The sequence below is a fragment of the Oncorhynchus keta genome, chromosome 28 (assembly GCF_023373465.1).
Source record: "Oncorhynchus keta strain PuntledgeMale-10-30-2019 chromosome 28, Oket_V2, whole genome shotgun sequence".
Lineage (NCBI taxonomy): Eukaryota > Metazoa > Chordata > Actinopteri > Salmoniformes > Salmonidae > Oncorhynchus > Oncorhynchus keta.
In genome coordinates, this window is record NC_068448.1 from 60,091,474 (window position 1) to 60,111,599 (window position 20,126).

At 41.5% G+C, this 20,126-nt stretch overlaps 1 protein-coding gene across 6 annotated transcripts in view; it reads right to left on the reverse strand.

Annotated features, from left to right (window-relative positions):
* col11a1a (collagen, type XI, alpha 1a) overlaps positions 1–20,126 on the reverse strand; it is a 96,040-nt gene that overhangs the window by 24,318 nt on the left and 51,596 nt on the right. For all 6 annotated transcript variants that reach the window (XM_052483364.1, XM_052483362.1, XM_052483365.1 and 3 more), the window contains 16 exons: positions 12,736–12,780; positions 12,329–12,382; positions 11,037–11,081; positions 10,786–10,839; positions 10,638–10,682; positions 8,832–8,885; positions 8,600–8,707; positions 8,344–8,397; positions 6,900–6,953; positions 6,502–6,546; positions 6,246–6,299; positions 5,843–5,887; positions 5,168–5,221; positions 4,368–4,421; positions 1,638–1,691; positions 1,289–1,396 (listed from right to left, as the gene is read on the reverse strand). In XM_052483364.1, coding sequence (XP_052339324.1) covers positions 1,289–1,396; positions 1,638–1,691; positions 4,368–4,421; positions 5,168–5,221; positions 5,843–5,887; positions 6,246–6,299; positions 6,502–6,546; positions 6,900–6,953; positions 8,344–8,397; positions 8,600–8,707; positions 8,832–8,885; positions 10,638–10,682; positions 10,786–10,839; positions 11,037–11,081; positions 12,329–12,382; positions 12,736–12,780 — 927 coding nt within the window. The remainder of the gene's footprint in view (positions 1–1,288; positions 1,397–1,637; positions 1,692–4,367; positions 4,422–5,167; positions 5,222–5,842; positions 5,888–6,245; positions 6,300–6,501; positions 6,547–6,899; positions 6,954–8,343; positions 8,398–8,599; positions 8,708–8,831; positions 8,886–10,637; positions 10,683–10,785; positions 10,840–11,036; positions 11,082–12,328; positions 12,383–12,735; positions 12,781–20,126) is intronic.

Here is a 20,126-nt window from a genome sequence, read left to right on the forward strand (position 1 = left end):
CATCTCATTTCTACCCTGTTCATTTCACTCCCATGCTATAGCTAATGTTATCCGCCGAAAGAAGAGTCAGGCTCAAACTCAACATTGTATTCTGAAGTTTCCCTGGATGGCCGTCATTACCGTACTTCAAACACTGTTTTAAGTCTGTATTTTGAGCTGATGCATTAGTTAGCACAGCACCTTCCTTTTGTTCTGATAATGAACTACGCTATGCACATCAACAAGCTCAGGTCTCCTGAATAATGGTCGCCCCATTCTGCATCCCTTCAAATGCACAACTGATTCAAAACAATCAGCCGAGAGCTATAATAACGCAGCCCTAGAGGACAACAAGCTGAGGGACAGTAAACATAAACAAAAACAAACGCATCCAACAGCAGCAGCAGTCGTATCAGGCTGCTGGGCTGTGTCCACGGGTTACAATTATAAGTCCCCTCTGCTATCCCCATGACAGACCATAAATGGGTAGTAGCGTGATGGGCAGTGGTCTCGTTTTTTGACTGTTTTTGTATTGTTGGGCTGAAGTTGGTTTATCTGCTAGCTGGGGTAGAGAGAGAGAGAGGAGAGAGAGAGAGAGAGAGAGAGGTGGCTCGCTAAGGTTTAAGAGGATTTGACCCCCTCTGCCAAGCCCTCTGCCTCCCAAGCCCTCCCTCCCTCTGGAGTGTGCCAGCAGTATTACTGATGCGTCGGACTTGGTGGTGCTGGGAAGCTATAGAGTCTGAGTGGCAGGAGGGTTGGAGTTAGCCGATGGAGTTGATTAAACTGTCTCCTTCGGGGGAGGAGGTTAAATGAAAGAAGGAGACAGAGGGGCTGGCTGGGTGGCCTTTTGACTGTCTTGGGGTACATTCCTATTCCCTTTCTAGTGCACTACTCTTTTCTGAAGCCCTGATCAAAAGTAGTTCACAGTACATAGGGAAAATAGTGTGCCATTTGGGATGTACCCTGGGAGTTAAGACTCTCTTTTGAATAAGCCCATCCCTCCCCCAATATGACTCCTGTTTAGATCCTTAGTGGACACATTGGGATGCATGGGAATTCAACCCCTCCACAACCCTCTGCTGACTTCGCCAGGTGCTTGATAAAACAGTACTTTCCTATATACATCCTGGACCAAAAAAATGTGTTCAGTGGAGATTCTTAATTGAGCATGTTTTAGTCCAGGGCTAGGCATAATCTGGGTCCAGGAAAACATGTTAAATATGTGCTGGTCAGAGCACTAGAGTTAACAACTGTTGGGCTGTGGAGTTATGAGTTTACTCCAGTGAGGTGGGTCTTTAGGGTCGCTTACCTTGGCTCCCTCTTTGCCAGCAGAGCCGGGAAGACCTTGCTCTCCGGGTGGACCCGGGGGTCCAGGGTGGCCTCTCTCACCGATGGGACCGGTCTCTCCTGTGGGACCCTTTTAGGAATTGAAGGAAAAAAAACATGTTGTGGGCTTATGGGTAGAGGCATGAGGCAAACTCTGCAAGAGACAAACTCAACCATAACAGATCCTTGGATAATTAAATTATGTCACAGACTACTAAGATACTGTATCACATTTGGGAGTGGATGAGATGAGATGTTTAATGTCTAAGGATGTTTGAACCATAGAATCTCCTAATGTTCTTCGTACATTTAGTTCCATGATAGTTCCTTACCTGAGGACCAACGACACCCCCTGGGCCGGGTGGACCTGTCTTTCCTTGGAATCCCTGTGGACACGAAACAACATGTAAATCACATTGAAAAGTCTTCCAAACCAACTGGATCTCAATCAATGTAATCACGTCCTCCAATCTTGCTATTGATGTCATCCTTCCACAAATCATGATTTGAGTCGATGGACATAGTGGAGTCAGTGTTGTCAGTATCCCAATCGACAGAGGCACTCTATGGTTGCATTCGACTGGTTCATTACTGTGTGCATGGTACATGAGAACACATGGATTATGGAAATATACAATGATATAGTTTATGTTGTGCTCCATTTGTTTATTTCCATGTTCTCATGTTTAGGATATAACTTTAGATGGCCATGTAAATAAATGCTACATGAAGTAGTAGATATTTATCATAGAGATGTATTCCACTTACTTACCACCTCACCACCAAGTGGCAAGATAAAGTATCACATGACCACAAGGTCAAAGGTCAAAGATGATGACCTTTCACCCAGGGATCATTGCTGCAATAACAAGGTTAGGTGGCAGAAGAGAAGAAAAGCACAGACACCAGGAAGCAGCGACACATAATAAACCTAATCCTGGACTAAAAAGCTATTTCAATAGAGATTCTCCATCGAGCATGTTTATTAGTCCAGAACTAGGCTAAATCTGTGTCTAGGAAACCGGCTAAGATAGTATTATTCTCAAGATACAGGACAATACCAATGAGATCACCAACTCCCTGTCACAGTAAGGATTTCATCCGAGTCTCCAAAAAGGAGATAGATCTTAAACTATGATCTCAATAACTGAAGTGGACTTGATGCTAATTGGTCAGACATCAAGCACAGTAATGGAGTCAGGTGTGAAATCCATCAGCTGTCTTTTTCATTCCGATCAGATGGTAGACGGTGCGAAAAACTTCATTGATTTCCCTCGAATGAAGCAAGTTCTACATGAATGCATCTGTTGTTGCATTCATGCCTGTGATGCCAACTCCAGACATCACAGACTGACTGAGTGGACACTGTAAAAGCAGATGCAATGACCATAGAGCTACATGAAACAACATACAGACATCAAACATAAAAGGGAGGAAGGGACTCAAGGGAGATACATTGATTACGCCACACAAAAATGCAAACAAAGAATCACAGATATCTGAAGCCAGTCATGTCACTTTTAATGTATATTGGAGTAGCTACACTTGTTGTGGGAATGGAAACGTGCTGTAGTCTAGCCAGTGGTATGCTATTGTTAGGATACTTTTTTTGTGCCAAACCTTTTAGCTTGTAGCTCATTCAAAAGTCAAATGTTTGATGACTTCTCATGGACTCATTATCTTGTGGCACAGTGATTCATGATTGGGTACTGTTTGAAAAAGATTCAGACAGCTTTTTTACAACCTGGCCTGAATAACAGATCTTTATATGCAATAAACGCTTCGTCAGACTCTGCTATGCTGTGTGGATGGATCCGTGCCCACTGCCCAGGGCCTAGAACATTTTATTACTATGATCAATTCTGCTATTGGCCGCTCCCCCAGCCTGTGGTGTAAACATCTTAATGAAGATGCTTATCGATGTCATTTCAAGAGGAGCCAGAAGGGGGGCAGTCCCCAGCTGATGTGTCACTTAGGGGGGGAACAAATGGAGAAGAAAACTTGAACGATCGGGGATGCTCCCTGCTCCGTGGAGCTTTTAGCATTTTTTAGTGCCCTGTGAGGATAATCGGATTGAGGGGGGATGAATGCAAAGCTTGCTGAATAACCTCACTAAAAATGGTGGGATATGTAGAGAGATGAGGCTTAATGCATTATTCCTGCTGGGTTTATCATGTTAGGGTAATTCCTTCCTGTGTTCCATGCTGATATTATCTAATGTTTGTTAAAATACAGATTCAGTCTATTCAACTGTAACTTAGTCCATTTAAGGCCTGGAACACAGATGAGTGATCAGATAGACTGGCTGTCTGGCGGTATTTACCATTTCCCCCCAACGACCTAGGAAGATAGACAGACTAGACCCTCTGGCTGCATTTAGACAGCCTTGTGTCTGAGTGTGTGGCAGGGACTCAGGGGTAGTCTAGTCTCTGAGCTCAGGATGTGTTTCGCTCCATCAGATACAATATGTCTGTCTCTCTCTTCAACATTACATAAAGACATCCTACTGAAGGCGCTGGCCCAGAGAGAGTCAGGGAGAGGTACAGAGAGAAAGAGAGAGACAGAGACAGAGACAGAGAGAGAGAAAGAGAGAGGAGAGAGAGAGAGAGAGAGAGAGAGAGAGAGAGAGAGAGAGAGAGAGAGAGAGAGAGAGAGAGAGAGAGAAACAGACAGAGAGACAGGCAGAGAGACAGAGAGACAGAGAGACAGAGAGAGAGGGGGAGAGAGAGACAGGCAGAGACACAGAGAGACAGAGAGACTCTCTCAATCTCTCTCTCACTATATATATCAGGTAAACCAGAGAAGAAGGCCTGTCTGTGTGTCTAAGACAAGAGTGAGCTGTCCAACACCCGGGCTTCTTGGTGCTATAAAAGCATGCAGACTTGAGGAGACAAAGCCGTCCAGGTGTGAAAAATTAGACTAGTCGGAGTGTTTCCCACCCCGAGAGAGCAGGGGCAGTCCTATGTTTCCACACCTGGCAGGAATTGTCTGTCCAAGGCGACTGGCCCGGTGTGCCCAGGTGTGTGACAGCTCTAACGAGGGGCGTGGTCAGGAACACTCACCGTCTCTCCTCGCTGACCAGGGTGGCCGGGCAGCCCATCCTTTCCAGGTGGTCCCTAGAAATGACACAAAGAACGTGGACTCTATCAATGACAACTACATTAATGACCAAAAGTAACCTGTTTTATTATTCAATGACAAATACATGGGAATATATCAGAGTGGAAGTCTTTTTAAACTATAATAAAACATTAGCCGTTCTACAAAGTAATGGCCTTCAAAGAAGAAACAGAACTATCGGCAAAGATTAAATCAAAGTCTAATCAATAGGAGGAAATGAACACTTGTCTTCTGGCAATAGGATGTTGAAAAACAGGGTTCTGCTTCAATAACAGTAATGATTACTACACCCAATCAGTGATACAGCCAAATACATAGCACACACTATTGCATTCCAAATTGCTTTCCTTTAATTACTGCAGTGGGCTAAATCAGAGTCATACAGAGTGATTCTTGGTAGTCTTAAACAAATCTACTTTGAAGCTAAAGTATACACCTCACACACATGGTTATGTGCTTAAAAAAAACAAGACACATGTACCATGTCAGAGTTGAAATATATTAAATGTTGAGTGTGCATCCCAATATTACACTTTACATACATCACAGAAGACTGAAATATAACAAACCTGTTTGGCATACTGTACAAACACTGGACTTTCTACCTTTAATTTTTTTAAATGTTTATTAATTATGTAATTAGTTTTAAAAATCGAAAAAACATTCCACGTATGAGGCAGCTTGACTGCAGGAGAGGGTTACCTCAGAAATATGACTATGGTACTGGTGAGAGGATACTTACAGGGGGGCCCTTTGGTCCTGAGAACCCGACGGGGCCCTGGGGTCCTTGAGGTCCCTGGAATAAACAGAGCGGTAATCAGACAATGGAAGAGTGAAGACAGTCTTTGAGTCTCTGAAATGAGACACTCCCATTGTAGTGGGGCAGACAACCATAAGTTCTGTTAGCCTCAGAGACGATACACGCTGCCTGATGTGGCTGAGTGGGCATGGCTTGGTGTGGTTTGGTGTGGTCGGGAGTGGCTGGGCATGGCTTGGTGTGGTTTGGTGTGGTCGGGAGTGGCTGGGCATGTCTTGGTGTGGTTGGGTGTGGCTGGTTGGGTGTGGCTGTGTGGCTGGCCATGAGTGGCGAGAGAGGGACAGATATGTAGATAAATAGAGAGAGAGGGATATAGATATGGAACAACTATAGCAAAACCACGAAAAAGAGGGTACCCAGATTGGCCCTTGCCTCCAACAGTGACCACCTAGCGATCATTAATCAATAAATGCTTCCTTTCCTCCTGTGGTAATCACCACCAGTCCAGGTCAGGGCTCCCACTCTTTACTCCAACCCCACCACTATGTCAGACAGGCAGTCGTTGTTAACTGCTTCTTACTCCAAGCCATTTCCCATTTCATTATCCATGGGTCAGCCTCATAACCCTCCCCCTCGGAAGCAGTGGCTGATGGGACTTACTCTTTCGCCAGGCGGGCCAGGTGGACCATCATTGCCTGCCGTGCCCTGAAAAACACAACAGACAGAAAATCAGCATCCGATGTTCTACTGCTACAAGACAACACAGTGATCACACATCATGCATAGAGGTATTAGCAGTTACACAGCTACACGTGGATGACCAATGTCATTACCCCTATGGTGTAAGGTCTTTCTATGAGTTGTCATGTGGGACATGTCTTTGAGACCTCTGCTGAGGAATGTGATTGTTTTTCTTGGGTGTGTTGTTTTGTAATCTTACGTATTTACATTATGTGGTATTTGTAATGTGTGTATTTGCTGGGAAAGGGATATTGGTCTCAATGGGACTCCCTGCTAAGGTGAAATAAAAGGTGAAATAAGAAAATATGGAGAGGGTAGTTACCTTAGGGCCTGGCTTGCCTGTAGGACCTCTAGCACCCCGACCCCCTCGTGGACCCTAGGAGACCGGAGATGACAGACACACAGCTCAGAACACAGACTGATCCAAGATCAGGTAAGACTACACAGTCCAGTCCAGTCCAGTACCGCAGTCTCATACGTGTGGCAACAATTAAGACACACAAATACAAATGTATTCATTCATGAACTAAATCAATCATTGATTCGTTCTTATCGTGGTAAAATGGAGGAGAACATACCGTTGGACCTCTTTGCCCCCTTGGACCGGGTTTGCCCGCCACGCCCTTTTGAAGAACAGAGAAGAAGACATTTATTTCAACAGAAACCAACTCAAGGTCAATCCTTCCTAAACTTCCTCAGTAAGTTGTTTTCAAAGTTACTCTCCAGGTCTGTGTAAAAAAAACTCTAGGTGAACATAACGTTCTATTCAAGGCTGCGAAGGGAATGGGAATCACTGAGAACAAACAACAGTTTCAGCATCTTTTTGTTCTCTTCCACATTGATTCTTGGGGGTTGTATTTCATGCAAACTCATCACACAAATGCTTTTGTAATGGGAATCAATGTCCTTTGTGTTGTGTTATGATGCAGTGTGTGTGCGTTCCATACAGAAACAGGGACGGGACTATTTATCTTACCCTGGCTCCTTTCTCTCCGTTGGCCCCTGGGAAGCCCGGGAAGCCGCTGGAACCCTGCGGATCAACAAGGCAGGAAGGAGAGGAATCAGGATATCCATGTTAATAAGTAATGGTTTGAGAAGGTTTTGCTTTCGCTTGTTGTTGTTGACTGTCAACCTCTATTATGTTGTGAGAGACAGAGAGCTGCATCAGACACTGACTCTGTACCCAGCACCGTGCCTTGGGGAAACAGACGACACAGAGGAGAGACTACTCCTCAGCTCAACAATCACAAGCTCATCACTCTCAGAATTATACACTAAAAACACGCCGCATATGGAGAACGGGAAATATTATACGACACTGTGACAAGACACACACACACACACACACACTTCCTTTGTCTGCGAAGACTTCAAAAATCATGATGGCTTTGTAAAGATCCTTTGAGAAAACATGTAATTTAACAGATCAGATGAGGGGGAACATGGAACAGACACCAAACAATAACAAAAGAAAACCAATGACTTGGGTAGGCAACAAGTTAAAAAACCAGACAATCACTTAACGTGAAGACAGTCTGGTTTCTAATCATGGCATTTGTTGTGTATGTGGGATTCCACATCATCTTACCCTTGTACTTCAGTCCTGGTATTCGTAAAAGTATTCAAACATGACGTCAACACAATGGCTTACTCTCCCATTTCAAAGCTGCCGCTACACTGTTTTCTAGGCCCCGTTTCACAGAGTCGTGATGCGATCTGAAGCTCAACATAATGCAATGGAAATAGAAAGGGGCCAAACGTTCAGAGTTTGACGGACTACCAACCTCTCACCATATAACTGCCAGATCTCTAAACTCAGTGGCCGTGCTTTCAGACGCCCATGGCATCGCTTCAACAGTTCACTTTATAAAAATACTACTTTTGGCAGCTCTCAGGCATAAATTAGCCCTACAGTCTATTAGATACCATCTCACAGAAAGCCACATAATCTTCCAGCATAATGTTAGTAATCTTTTAATCCATATTACGGTGGATTACTGAACAGCAGATTGCTGGATGTGATGGGTAAGGAATTAGAAGAAGGACATGTAATTCCCTATTGTACATAACTGGAAGACTCAGGGTTACAAGAGGGACATTGCCCATCTTCTAGGTCTCTGAGGACACAACATGGCTTCTTAGTGTCTGTTTCTAATATGAATCCTGTGTGAAAGCAGTATCTACAGTACCTCCATCTTGGATCATCACTACCTATTGAAAGACAGATCTGTCAATGAGCCAACTCTGGTAAAAATGTCCCTGGATGTTGTTTAGTAAACAGCCATGTCTGCTTAACATCAGGTTACTCCTTCCTAACCGTGTGGTGGGTCATGTGCCGGATACGGGTGGATGTTGTTCATTTAAGTTGTCCCCACACAGAGAAGTCCTCACAGGCATCACCGTGGTGATTGTTTACGTACCTTTGGACCTTGTCTTCCTGGGTAGCCGGGTAATCCTGGAACACCCAGTTTTCCCTGAAGACAACAGAAAAGTCTCGCTGAATGAGCACAATGTATTGGTACACAGTTGTACTAGCTCAAAATGAATTCAAGTATTTCCACAGGCTTCAGGGATATGCTACTAACAACAGATTCACCTTACAGTCTAAAGAGGGATATGCTGTTAACAACAGCTTGACCTTACAAGACAAAGAGAAGGTGTGAATGAAGATGTTACCTTCTCTCCAGCAGCACCCATGGGGCCAGACTCTCCGTTGGGCCCTGCTCGACCCTTGGGGCCCTCAGGTCCGTCCTCCCCGCGGGGCCCAAGCACACCGAGCTCACCCTGAACAAACCCAACAGACACCAGGTAAGGTATTGTACCATCACTGTGGTCTATGGTGTATAGTGTACCACACACATACAATTATGGGTGAATCAGTATCTACGCACATGAGTCGTCAACTCACCCTGTCTCCTTTCAGACCCATGTCTCCCTTGAACCCAGGGAAACCGTCCTCACCCTAAAATAAGAGAGACAAATATGAACAGGGTTACTTGGGCTAAGTTGATTTGTAGGAAACTGAATGTTGCTGTTGTTTTTCACCGTGTGTAAGAGATCAGTGGGATTCAGTATGCCTTGAGCTTGTACCTGCATTATTCAATTCAAATTATTTCAATGGTAGACTATCTGTGGACACATATTTATTTTTAAATACTTGTTGTTTTAATTGAAAATAGCCGATCTAAATGGATACGGCCTGTATCTTTCCATAGGCTATACAATAGAGAACCTCATCTGCTTCACATGTGCAGCCTCTCTGTATGCAGAGCAGACTACTGCCATCTGGTGGCCAAAGAGGAGAATCTTACTGCATGTGCATTGTTTCAAGTTTCAGATTCAGGTTTTAATGTCAAATGCACAAGCATAGCTCTAACCCCAACAATGTAGTCATCAATAACAATGTAATACAAAAGAATAACAAGGTGGAACAAAGACAAAAATAAGAAATACGAAGAACACAATCAAGTAAGTAGGCATACTACAGGGTCAGGGTTTTTGGAGCGCAAGGAACACTTCTCTTTTATTATAATGGTCCTATAGGGAGCTAATGCATTACAAAAACATTGTGGACGAGCAAACACACAGTAGAAATATCTATCACTCACATATGTAAGTGGCGAATATATGATGCTGCAAAATACGTGTTGTTGAAGTATAGTGTAGGCTACTTCAGGCAATGTCTGGCTGCTGTACAATGTACACTTGTTAACTCCCTGCACACGCTGTAAAAGTTTCGCCCTGGATCAAATTCTTATTGTATCAATTCATGGCAGCCATGAAATAGTTAACAAGAGAATAAGAAAAGCTTTCTCCGTCTCTCTCATCTTTCACTCTGTGTTCTTTGTCTCTCACTGTCTATTTTTCTCTGTAGCTCCCTGAGACCCTGTGTGCAGTCTGTCACTTGTCGGTGTCTTTTCTCATCCTAATACATAATGCAGTGTGTGTGTGTGTGTGTGTGTGTGTGTGTGTGTGTGTGTGTGTGTGTGTGTGTGTGTGTGTGTGTGTGTGTGTGTGTGTGTGTGTGTGTGTGTGTGTGTGTGTGTGTGTGTGTGTGTGTGTGTGTGTGTGTGTGTCTACCCTGCACCCAGAGCTGTGAAACCATGCACGTTTCGCGACAATCCCTCACCTCTTGGATGGGGGGGCATTCATTTTCTATTCAGAACAAACAATACCTTCCTTCCTCAAGGTTTTGGGATTACATTAAACCCTAACTTTAACATAAATTAACATAAAACTTAAACATAAATGATTCAGTAATAACATCCATGGTGTTACTGATGTAAAAACAACATTAATATTAGATCTGTGTCATGCTCTTGGTCTTGAATTAGTATAATATAGGTTGGGGTAGTGTGGATATTTTGGACCGCATAAGGACTTTGTGTCTGAACATTGTGACAGAACGTTGAGTTTAACTCATTGGACGGATGGAAAGTCCTAGTTATCACAACATGGACTTCTTTGGGGCGGCAGGTAGCCTAGTGGTTAGAGCATTGGACTAGTATCAGCAAAGGGGCAAGATCGAATCCCTGAGCTGACAAGGTAAAAATCTGTTGTTCTGCCCCTGAACAAGGCAGTTAACCCACTGTTCCTATGCTGTCATCGAAAATATGAATTTGTACTTGCCTAGTTAAATAAAGGTTAAAAAAAACAATTACACACAATGGCAGCACGATATGAAGCATCAAATAATGATTAGGAGAAGCTTTACCTTCTCTCCCTTTCCACCCTTCAGTCCACGAACACCATCGGCACCCTAGTAGACAGACAGGAAACAGACCACAGTTATCAACCCAACACAAACTGTACCACCATGAGGAAGTTTCTGAACGTCACCTTGGTGAGCTCCACCACCGTACCTTGACACCACGAGGACCAGGATAACCAATAGGACCCTGGGGACCTGACTGGCCCTGGAGGAGGACAAAGACAGAGAGAACAATTTATCCATTAGTCTCTCAACACCGAGACATGGCATAAACTATTTCAACGACTCTTCTTTTTGTTTCATATTCAAAAAAGAACATATCAATCAATCAGCTAACCGAACGACCGATCAATCAGTCAATCAACCATATGCTACTAAAATGTCAATGTTAATTGTACTTACTAAAGCTCCCTTCTCACCAGGTGGGCCCTCTTTACCAGGATGACCCTGTAAGAGAAGAACGAACACAAATGACTTAGATACAGTACTATGCGCCCTCTAAGTTGGTAGCTCTCATTCAAGCAATGAACACCAGAGTTTGATTTTATGCAACACACACATCAACAAAAAGTTATAGTTTGAATCTATGGAATAGCTCGGTGCATCAGAAAGTTCTAGAAGGCCTCAGTGTTAGTGTACGACAGCAGCAGTGTGTCTGGTCGTGGCGGTTGTGGAAACTGATGAGTGACGGAAGCTTTAACAGAAATTAGGTCTAGGCTCAGTCTTACTGTCTGACTGACTGACTGCTTACTTTACACCAGTCAGACCTTTTTACTTGCACACCTGGCACTAATTAAAAACGTCGGAGTCCAGGAGGCTATAAATCGGTCGGCTTCAGGCTGCCTCCCTCTCAGCTTCCCAGCCTCTCCCTGATACACACTGCAGCAGATAGAGCCAGGCTTACAGACCACTGAGGGAGAGGGAGATACTAGTACAGGCCGTAAAACAAAATGCATTCTGACTTGCCTTATATTAACTCAGGGACTTTTTTTGTGTGTGAGGGGCGAGCCCGGTGTATAACCTGGTGTTATTCTCCATTTATTCCATGTTTTTATGTATTTATGTGGAAGCTGCAGCCCTCTCTAATGTTCAAGTCAATAGAATATAATATATCACATGAAGTTGGGAGAGAGCAACAGACAGGATAATTGGTCAGTGTTGTGGCTTAACGGATGGTAGTTGTCGTGGAAGGGAGAGATGTTTGGGGCACGCTACATTTTGCTTCACTTCCTCATTTTGTGTGACAGCACATGAGATCGTTCAACCAATCTAGTTTGCTAGAAAACGAATTATCGCGGTCATCATAAATCTCCCTTTAATGACTAAGTGTAAGTCGCTCTGGATAAGAGCATCTGCCGAATAACTCAAATGTCAATGTAAATGTACAAAGTCCCTGGGGCAAGCTAATCCTACTGTATATACTACAGTGTGTGGTATGTATGTCTTCCTCTACTGTATACGGATATGTAGTGGTACTTGTGGGCTGCTATGTTAAAGCAAACGATGGCAGTCAACATTTTATTCCACCATCACAATATAAATCTCGACGTGTTATACTGCTTCTCAACGGTGTGTTGCCTGTCACAGGTACTTGTGGCTTGTCTGAGGGCAATGGATGAGCGAATAGTCTGACAGGAGGGAAGGAGTGTGAGACTCAGCGAGAGGTGTAAACAGAATGACAGAATAGCACGTACAGGAGGTCCATCTGACCCGGGCAAACCAGCCAACCCCGACCTGCCCTGAGGTCCCTGTAAACAGAGACAGAAGGAGAGAAAAACACAGCATGGGTCAAAGATCAAAACAACACTTTAACGACCTCCGGGACATAGTCAGTTCACCTCTGAGAAACACAACACGCATCTGAAAATAATTTGGATCTGTGACAGATCAGCTACTAGGTGCAATCTTTGACGTTTTGTGTGGGGGGGGGCTTACATTCAGTGCATTGAAAACCCTTCAGTGCAGGACTATGGTAAATAGGCACACAACGTTTACATCCAACAGATCACACACTTTTAGACTTTGTGTGACCCTGTATGACCCACGGCCCTTTCAGGTCAATTCTGTTGACAGAGGAGTGAAGAGCAGCGCTTCAACTTACTTTTTCACCAGGCGGTCCGATGGGACCTTGAGGACCAGGAAGACCCTGCAGGACAGATGCAGACCGACAGTTTCAGAATTTGTTGCCATAGCAGCGACACTCACACACACACACACACACACACACACACACACACACACACACACACACACACACACACACACACACACACACACACACACACACACACACACACACACACACACACACACACACACACACACACACACACACACACAGGCTAGCTGGGGTCATGGAGGGGGATTGGGGACTCAGCAGAAGGTGCTAATGGACATGCAAGGGCAAGAATGGTGAGACTGTATTCATTCTTGAGCGTGTGCGTGCACGTGTGTGTGTGTATTTGTGCCCACGCGAGTGTGAATGTGTGTGTGTGTGTGTGTGTTTGTGTGTGGCAGAGAGAGTAATCTGAGGCTGTGCTGCAGCTCGGGGAGCTTGCTCCTACAGGTGTGTCTCTCTCTGCAGGCATTCCACAGACATGAATGAGATGCTTTCACAGCTTCCCTCAACCCCCCAGAAAACCCAGGAAAATATTCCAAGAAAATCTCTCTGTGTGTGCTCTCTTTACCTCCAGGGAGAGAGAGGGGGAGAGGAAGTGGGGATGGGTAGAGGAAGGGAGGAGGGGAGGGGGGAAGCAGAAGAGGATAGAGGCAGAATTCAACTAATCCCAAAATGTGATGTAAATAATCATCAGAGAGCAGTATATTTCCGTAAGCTCCTGATATAATACCCCATTACAGTCAGAATATTATCTAACAAAAAAATCCAACCATTTTTTAGACATTACACACACATATAAAAACGAATGATTAATGTGGGTACTGAGAGTCAATAGCAACATCATTTTTTATTTTTTACATTTGTACGTTTAGATGCATATATTTGGTCTGTGAAGACCGTGATATTGTCTTTTAATGTCTGTGACACTATTGTCTGTAATGTCTGTGACACTATTGTATGTATGGTCTGTGTTGTCTGTGATATTGAATGTGACAATGTCTGTGTTACTGTCTAGGATGTCTGTCATGTCTGGGATACTATCATGTCTGTACTGTCTGTCATGTCTGAGATACTATCATGTCTGTAATGTCTGTAATGTCTGGGATACTATCATGTCTGTAATGTCTGTCATGTCTGGGATACTATCATGTCTGTAATGTCTGTATTGTCTGGGATATTATTATATCTGTAATGTCTGGGATACTATCATGTCTGTAATGTCTGAGATATAATCATGTCTGTAATGTCTGTCATGTCTGGGATACTATCATGTCTGTAATGTCTGGGATATTATCATGTCTGTAATGTCTGTAATGTCTGGGATACTATCATGTCTGTAATGTCTGTCATGTCTGGGATACTATCATGTCTGTAATGTCTGTCATGTCTGGGATATTATCATGTCTGTAATGTCTGTAATGTCTGGGATACTATCATGTCTGTAATGTCTGTCATGTCTGGGATACTATCATGTCTGTAATGTCTGTCATGTCTGGGATATTATTATATCTGTAATGTCTGTGATATTATCATGTCTGTAATGTCTGGGATATTATCATGTCTGTAATGTCTGGGATATAATCATGTCTGTCATGTCTGGGATTTAATCATGTCTGTAATGTCTGGGATATTATCATGTCTGTAATGTCTGGGATACTATCATGTCTGTCATGTCTGGGATTTAATCATGTCTGTAATGTCTGGGATATTATCATGTCTGTAATGTCTGGGATATAATCATGTCTGTAATGTCTGTCATGTCTGGGATACTATCATGTCTGTAATGTCTGGGATACTATCATGTCTGTAATGTCTGGGATATTATCATGTCTGTAATATCTGGGATACTATCATGTCTGTAATGTCTGGGATATTATCATGTCTGTAATGTCTGGGATACTATCATGTCTGTAATGTCTGTAATATCTGGGATATTATTATATCTGTACTATCTGGGATACTATCATGTCTGTAATGTCTGGGATACTATCACATCTGTAATGTCTGTAATATCTGGGATACTATCATGTCTGTAATGTCTGTCATGTCTGGGATATTATCAAGTCTGTAGTGTCTGTAATGTCTGGGATACTATCATGTCTGTAATTTCTGGGATATTATCATGTCTGTAATGTCTGTCATGTCTGGGATACTATCATGTCTGTAATGTCTGGGATACTATCACGTCTGTCATGTCTGGGATACTATCACGTCTGTAATGTCTGTAATATCTGGGATAATATCATGTCTGTAATGTCTGGGATACTATCATGTCTGTAATGTCTGGGATACTATCATGTCTGTAATGTCTGGGATACTATCATGTCTGTAATATCTGGGATACTATCATGTCTGTAATGTCTGGGATACTATCATGTCTGTAATGTCTGGGATACTATCATGTCTGTAATATCTGGGATACTATCATGTCTGTAATATCTGGGATACTATCATGTCTGTAATATCTGGGATACTATCATGTCTGTAATATCTGGGATACTATCATGTCTGTAATATCTGGGATACTATCATGTCTGTAATGTCTGGGATACTATCATGTCTGTAATGTCTGGGATATTATCATGTCTTTAATGTCTGTAATATCTGGGATACTATCACATCTGTAATGTCTGTAATATCTGGGATACTATCACATCTGTAATGTCTGTAATGTCTGGGATACTATCATGTCTGTAATGTCTGGGATACTATCATGTCTGTAATGTCTGGGATATTATCATGTCTTTAATGTCTGTAATATCTGGGATACTATCACATCTGTAATGTCTGTAATATCTGGGATACTATCACATCTGTAATATCTGTAATATCTGGGATACTATCATGTCTGTAATGTCTGGGATACTATCATGTCTGTAATGTCTGGGATACTATCATGTCTGTAATATCTGGGATACTATCATGTCTGTAATGTCTGGGATACTATCATGTCTGTAATGTCTGGGATATTATCATGTCTTTAATGTCTGTAATATCTGGGATACTATCACATCTGTAATGTCTGTAATATCTGGGATACTATCACATCTGTAATGTCTGTAATATCTGGGATACTATCATGTCTGTAATGTCTGGGATACTATCATGTCTGTAATGTCTGGGATACTATCGTGTCTGTAATGTCTGGGATGCTATCATGTCTGTAATGTCTGGGATACTATCATGTCTGTAATATCTGGGATGCTATCATGTCTGTAATATCTGGGATACTATCATGTCTGTAATATCTGGGATATTATCATGTCTGTAATATTTGGGATGCTATCATGTCTGTAATATCTGGGATACTATCATGTCTGTAATATCTGGGATACTATCATGTCTGTAATATCTGGGATGCTATCATGTCTGTAATATCTGGGATACTATCATGTCTGTAATGTCTTACTATCATGTCTGTAATATCTGGGATGCTATCATGTCTGTAATGTCTGGGATACTATCATGTCTGTAATGTCTGGGATATTATCAAGTCTGTAGTGTCTGTAATGTCTATACTATCATGTCTGTAATTTCTGGGATATTATCATGTCTGTAATGTCTGTCATGTCTGGGATACTATCATGTCTGTAATGTCTGGGATACTATCATGTCTGTAATGTCTGGGATACTATCACGTCTGTCATGTCTGGGATACTATCACGTCTGTAATGTCTGTAATATCTGGGATAATATCATGTCTGTAATGTCTGGGATACTATCATGTCTGTAATGTCTGGGATACTATCATGTCTGTAATGTCTTATTATCATGTCTTTAATGTCTGTAATATCTGGGATACTATCACATCTGTAATGTCTGTAATATCTGGGATACTATCACATCTGTAATGTCTGTAATATCTGGGATACTATCATGTCTGTAATGTCTGGGATACTATCATGTCTGTAATGTCTGGGATATTATCATGTCTTTAATGTCTGTAATATCTGGATACTATCACATCTGTAATGTCTGTAATATCTGGGATACTATCACATCTGTAATATCTGTAATATCTGGGATACTATCATGTCTGTAATGTCTGGGATACTATCATGTCTGTAATGTCTGGGATACTATCATGTCTGTAATATCTGGGATACTATCATGTCTGTAATGTCTGGGATACTATCATGTCTGTAATGTCTGGGATATTATCATGTCTTTAATGTCTGTAATATCTGGGATACTATCACATCTGTAATGTCTGTAATATCTGGGATACTATCACATCTGTAATGTCTGTAATATCTGGGATACTATCATGTCTGTAATGTCTGGGATACTATCATGTCTGTAATGTCTGGGATACTATCGTGTCTGTAATGTCTGGGATGCTATCATGTCTGTAATGTCTGGGATACTATCATGTCTGTAATATCTGGGATGCTATCATGTCTGTAATATCTGGGATACTATCATGTCTGTAATATCTGGGATATTATCATGTCTGTAATATTTGGGATGCTATCATGTCTGTAATATCTGGGATACTATCATGTCTGTAATATCTGGGATACTATCATGTCTGTAATATCTGGGATACTATCATGTCTGTAATATCTGGGATGCTATCATGTCTGTAATATCTGGGATACTATCATGTCTGTAATGTCTGGGATACTATCATGTCTGTAATATCTGGGATGCTATCATGTCTGTAATGTCTGGGATACTATCATGTCTGTAATGTCTGGGATACTATCATGTCTGTAATGTCTGGGATACTATCATGTCTGTAATGTCTGGGATATTATCATGTCTGTAATATCTGGGATGCTATCATGTCTGTAATATCTGGGATACTATCATGTCTGTAATGTCTGGGATACTATCATGTCTGTAATATCTGGGATGCTATCATGTCTGTAATATCTGGGATACTATCATGTATGTAATGTCTGGGATACTATCATGTCTGTAATATCTGGGATGCTATCATGTCTGTAATGTCTGGGATACTATCATGTCTGTAATGTCTGGGATACTATCATGTCTGTAATGTCTGGGATACTATCATGTCTTTAATGTCTGTAATATCTGGGATACTATCACATCTGTAATGTCTGTAATATCTGGGAAACTATCACATCTGTAATGTCTGTAATATCTGGGATACTATCACATCTGTAATGTCTGTAATATCTGGGATACTATCATGTCTTTAATGTCTGGGATACTATCATGTCTGTAATGTCTGGGATACTATCATGTCTTTAATGTCTGTAATATCTGGGATACTATCACATCTGTAATGTCTGTAATATCTGGGATACTATCATGTCTTTAATGTCTGTAATATCTGGGATACTATCATGTCTGTAATGTCTGGGATACTATCATGTCTTTAATGTCTGTAATATCTGGGATACTATCATGTCTGTAATGTCTGGGATACTATCATGTCTTTAATGTCTGTAATATTTGGGATACTATCATGTCTGTAATGTCTGGGATACTATCATGTCTTTAATGTCTGTAATATCTGGGATACTATCATGTCTGTAATGTCTGGGATACTATCATGTATTTAATGTCTGTAATATCTGGGATACTATCACATCTGTAATGTCTGTAATATCTGGGATACTATCACATCTGTAATGTCTGTAATATCTGGGATACTATCACATCTGTAATGTCTGTAATATCTGGGATACTATCATGTCTGTAATGTCTGGGATACTATCATGTCTGTAATGTCTGGGATATTATCATGTCTTTAATGTCTGTAATATCTGGGATACTATCACATCTGTAATGTCTGTAATATCTGGGATACTATCACATCTGTAATGTCTGTAATATCTGGGATACTATCATGTCTGTAATGTCTGGGATACTATCACATCTGTAATGTCTGTAATATCTGGGATACTATCACATCTGTAATGTCTGTAATATCTGGGATACTATCATGTCTGTAATGTCTGGGATACTATCATGTCTGTAATATCTGGGATACTATCATGTCTGTAATGTCTGGGATACTATCACATCTGTAATGTCTGTAATATCTGGGATACTATCATGTCTGTAATGTCTGTAATGTCTGGTATACTATCATGTCTGTAATGTCATGTCTGGGATATTATCATGTCTGTAATGTCTGGGATATAATCATGTCTGTAATGTCTGTCATGTCTGGGATACTATCATGTCTGTAATGTCTGGGATATAATCATGTCTGTAATGTCTGGGATACTATCATGTCTGTAATTTCTGGGATATTATCATGTCTGTAATGTCTGTCATGTCTGGGATACTATCATGTCTGTAATGTCTGGGATACTATCACGTCTGTCATGTCTGGGATACTATCACGTCTGTAATGTCTGTAATATCTGGGATAATATCATGTCTGTAATGTCTGGGATACTATCATGTCTGTAATGTCTGGGATACTATCATGTCTGTAATGTCTGGGATATTATCATGTCTTTAATGTCTGTAATATCTGGGATACTATCACATCTGTAATGTCTGTAATATCTGGGATACTATCACATCTGTAATGTCTGTAATATCTGGGATACTATCATGTCTGTAATGTCTGGGATACTATCATGTCTGTAATGTCTGGGATACTATCATGTCTGTAATGTCTGTAATATCTGGGATACTATCACATCTGTAATGTCTGTAATATCTGGGATACTATCACATCTGTAATATCTGTAATATCTGGGATACTATCATGTCTGTAATGTCTGGGATACTATCATGTCTGTAATGTCTGGGATACTATCATGTCTGTAATATCTGGGATACTATCATGTCTGTAATGTCTGGGATACTATCATGTCTGTAATGTCTGGGATATTATCATGTCTTTAATGTCTGTAATATCTGGGATACTATCACATCTGTAATGTCTGTAATATCTGGGATACTATCACATCTGTAATGTCTGTAATATCTGGGATACTATCATGTCTGTAATGTCTGGGATACTATCATGTCTGTAATGTCTGGGATACTATCGTGTCTGTAATGTCTGGGATGCTATCATGTCTGTAATGTCTGGGATACTATCATGTCTGTAATATCTGGGATGCTATCATGTCTGTAATATCTGGGATACTATCATGTCTGTAATATCTGGGATATTATCATGTCTGTAATATTTGGGATGCTATCATGTCTGTAATATCTGGGATACTATCATGTCTGTAATATCTGGGATACTATCATGTCTGTAATATCTGGGATACTATCATGTCTGTAATATCTGGGATGCTATCATGTCTGTAATATCTGGGATACTATCATGTCTGTAATGTCTGGGATACTATCATGTCTGTAATATCTGGGATGCTATCATGTCTGTAATGTCTGGGATACTATCATGTCTGTAATGTCTGGGATAC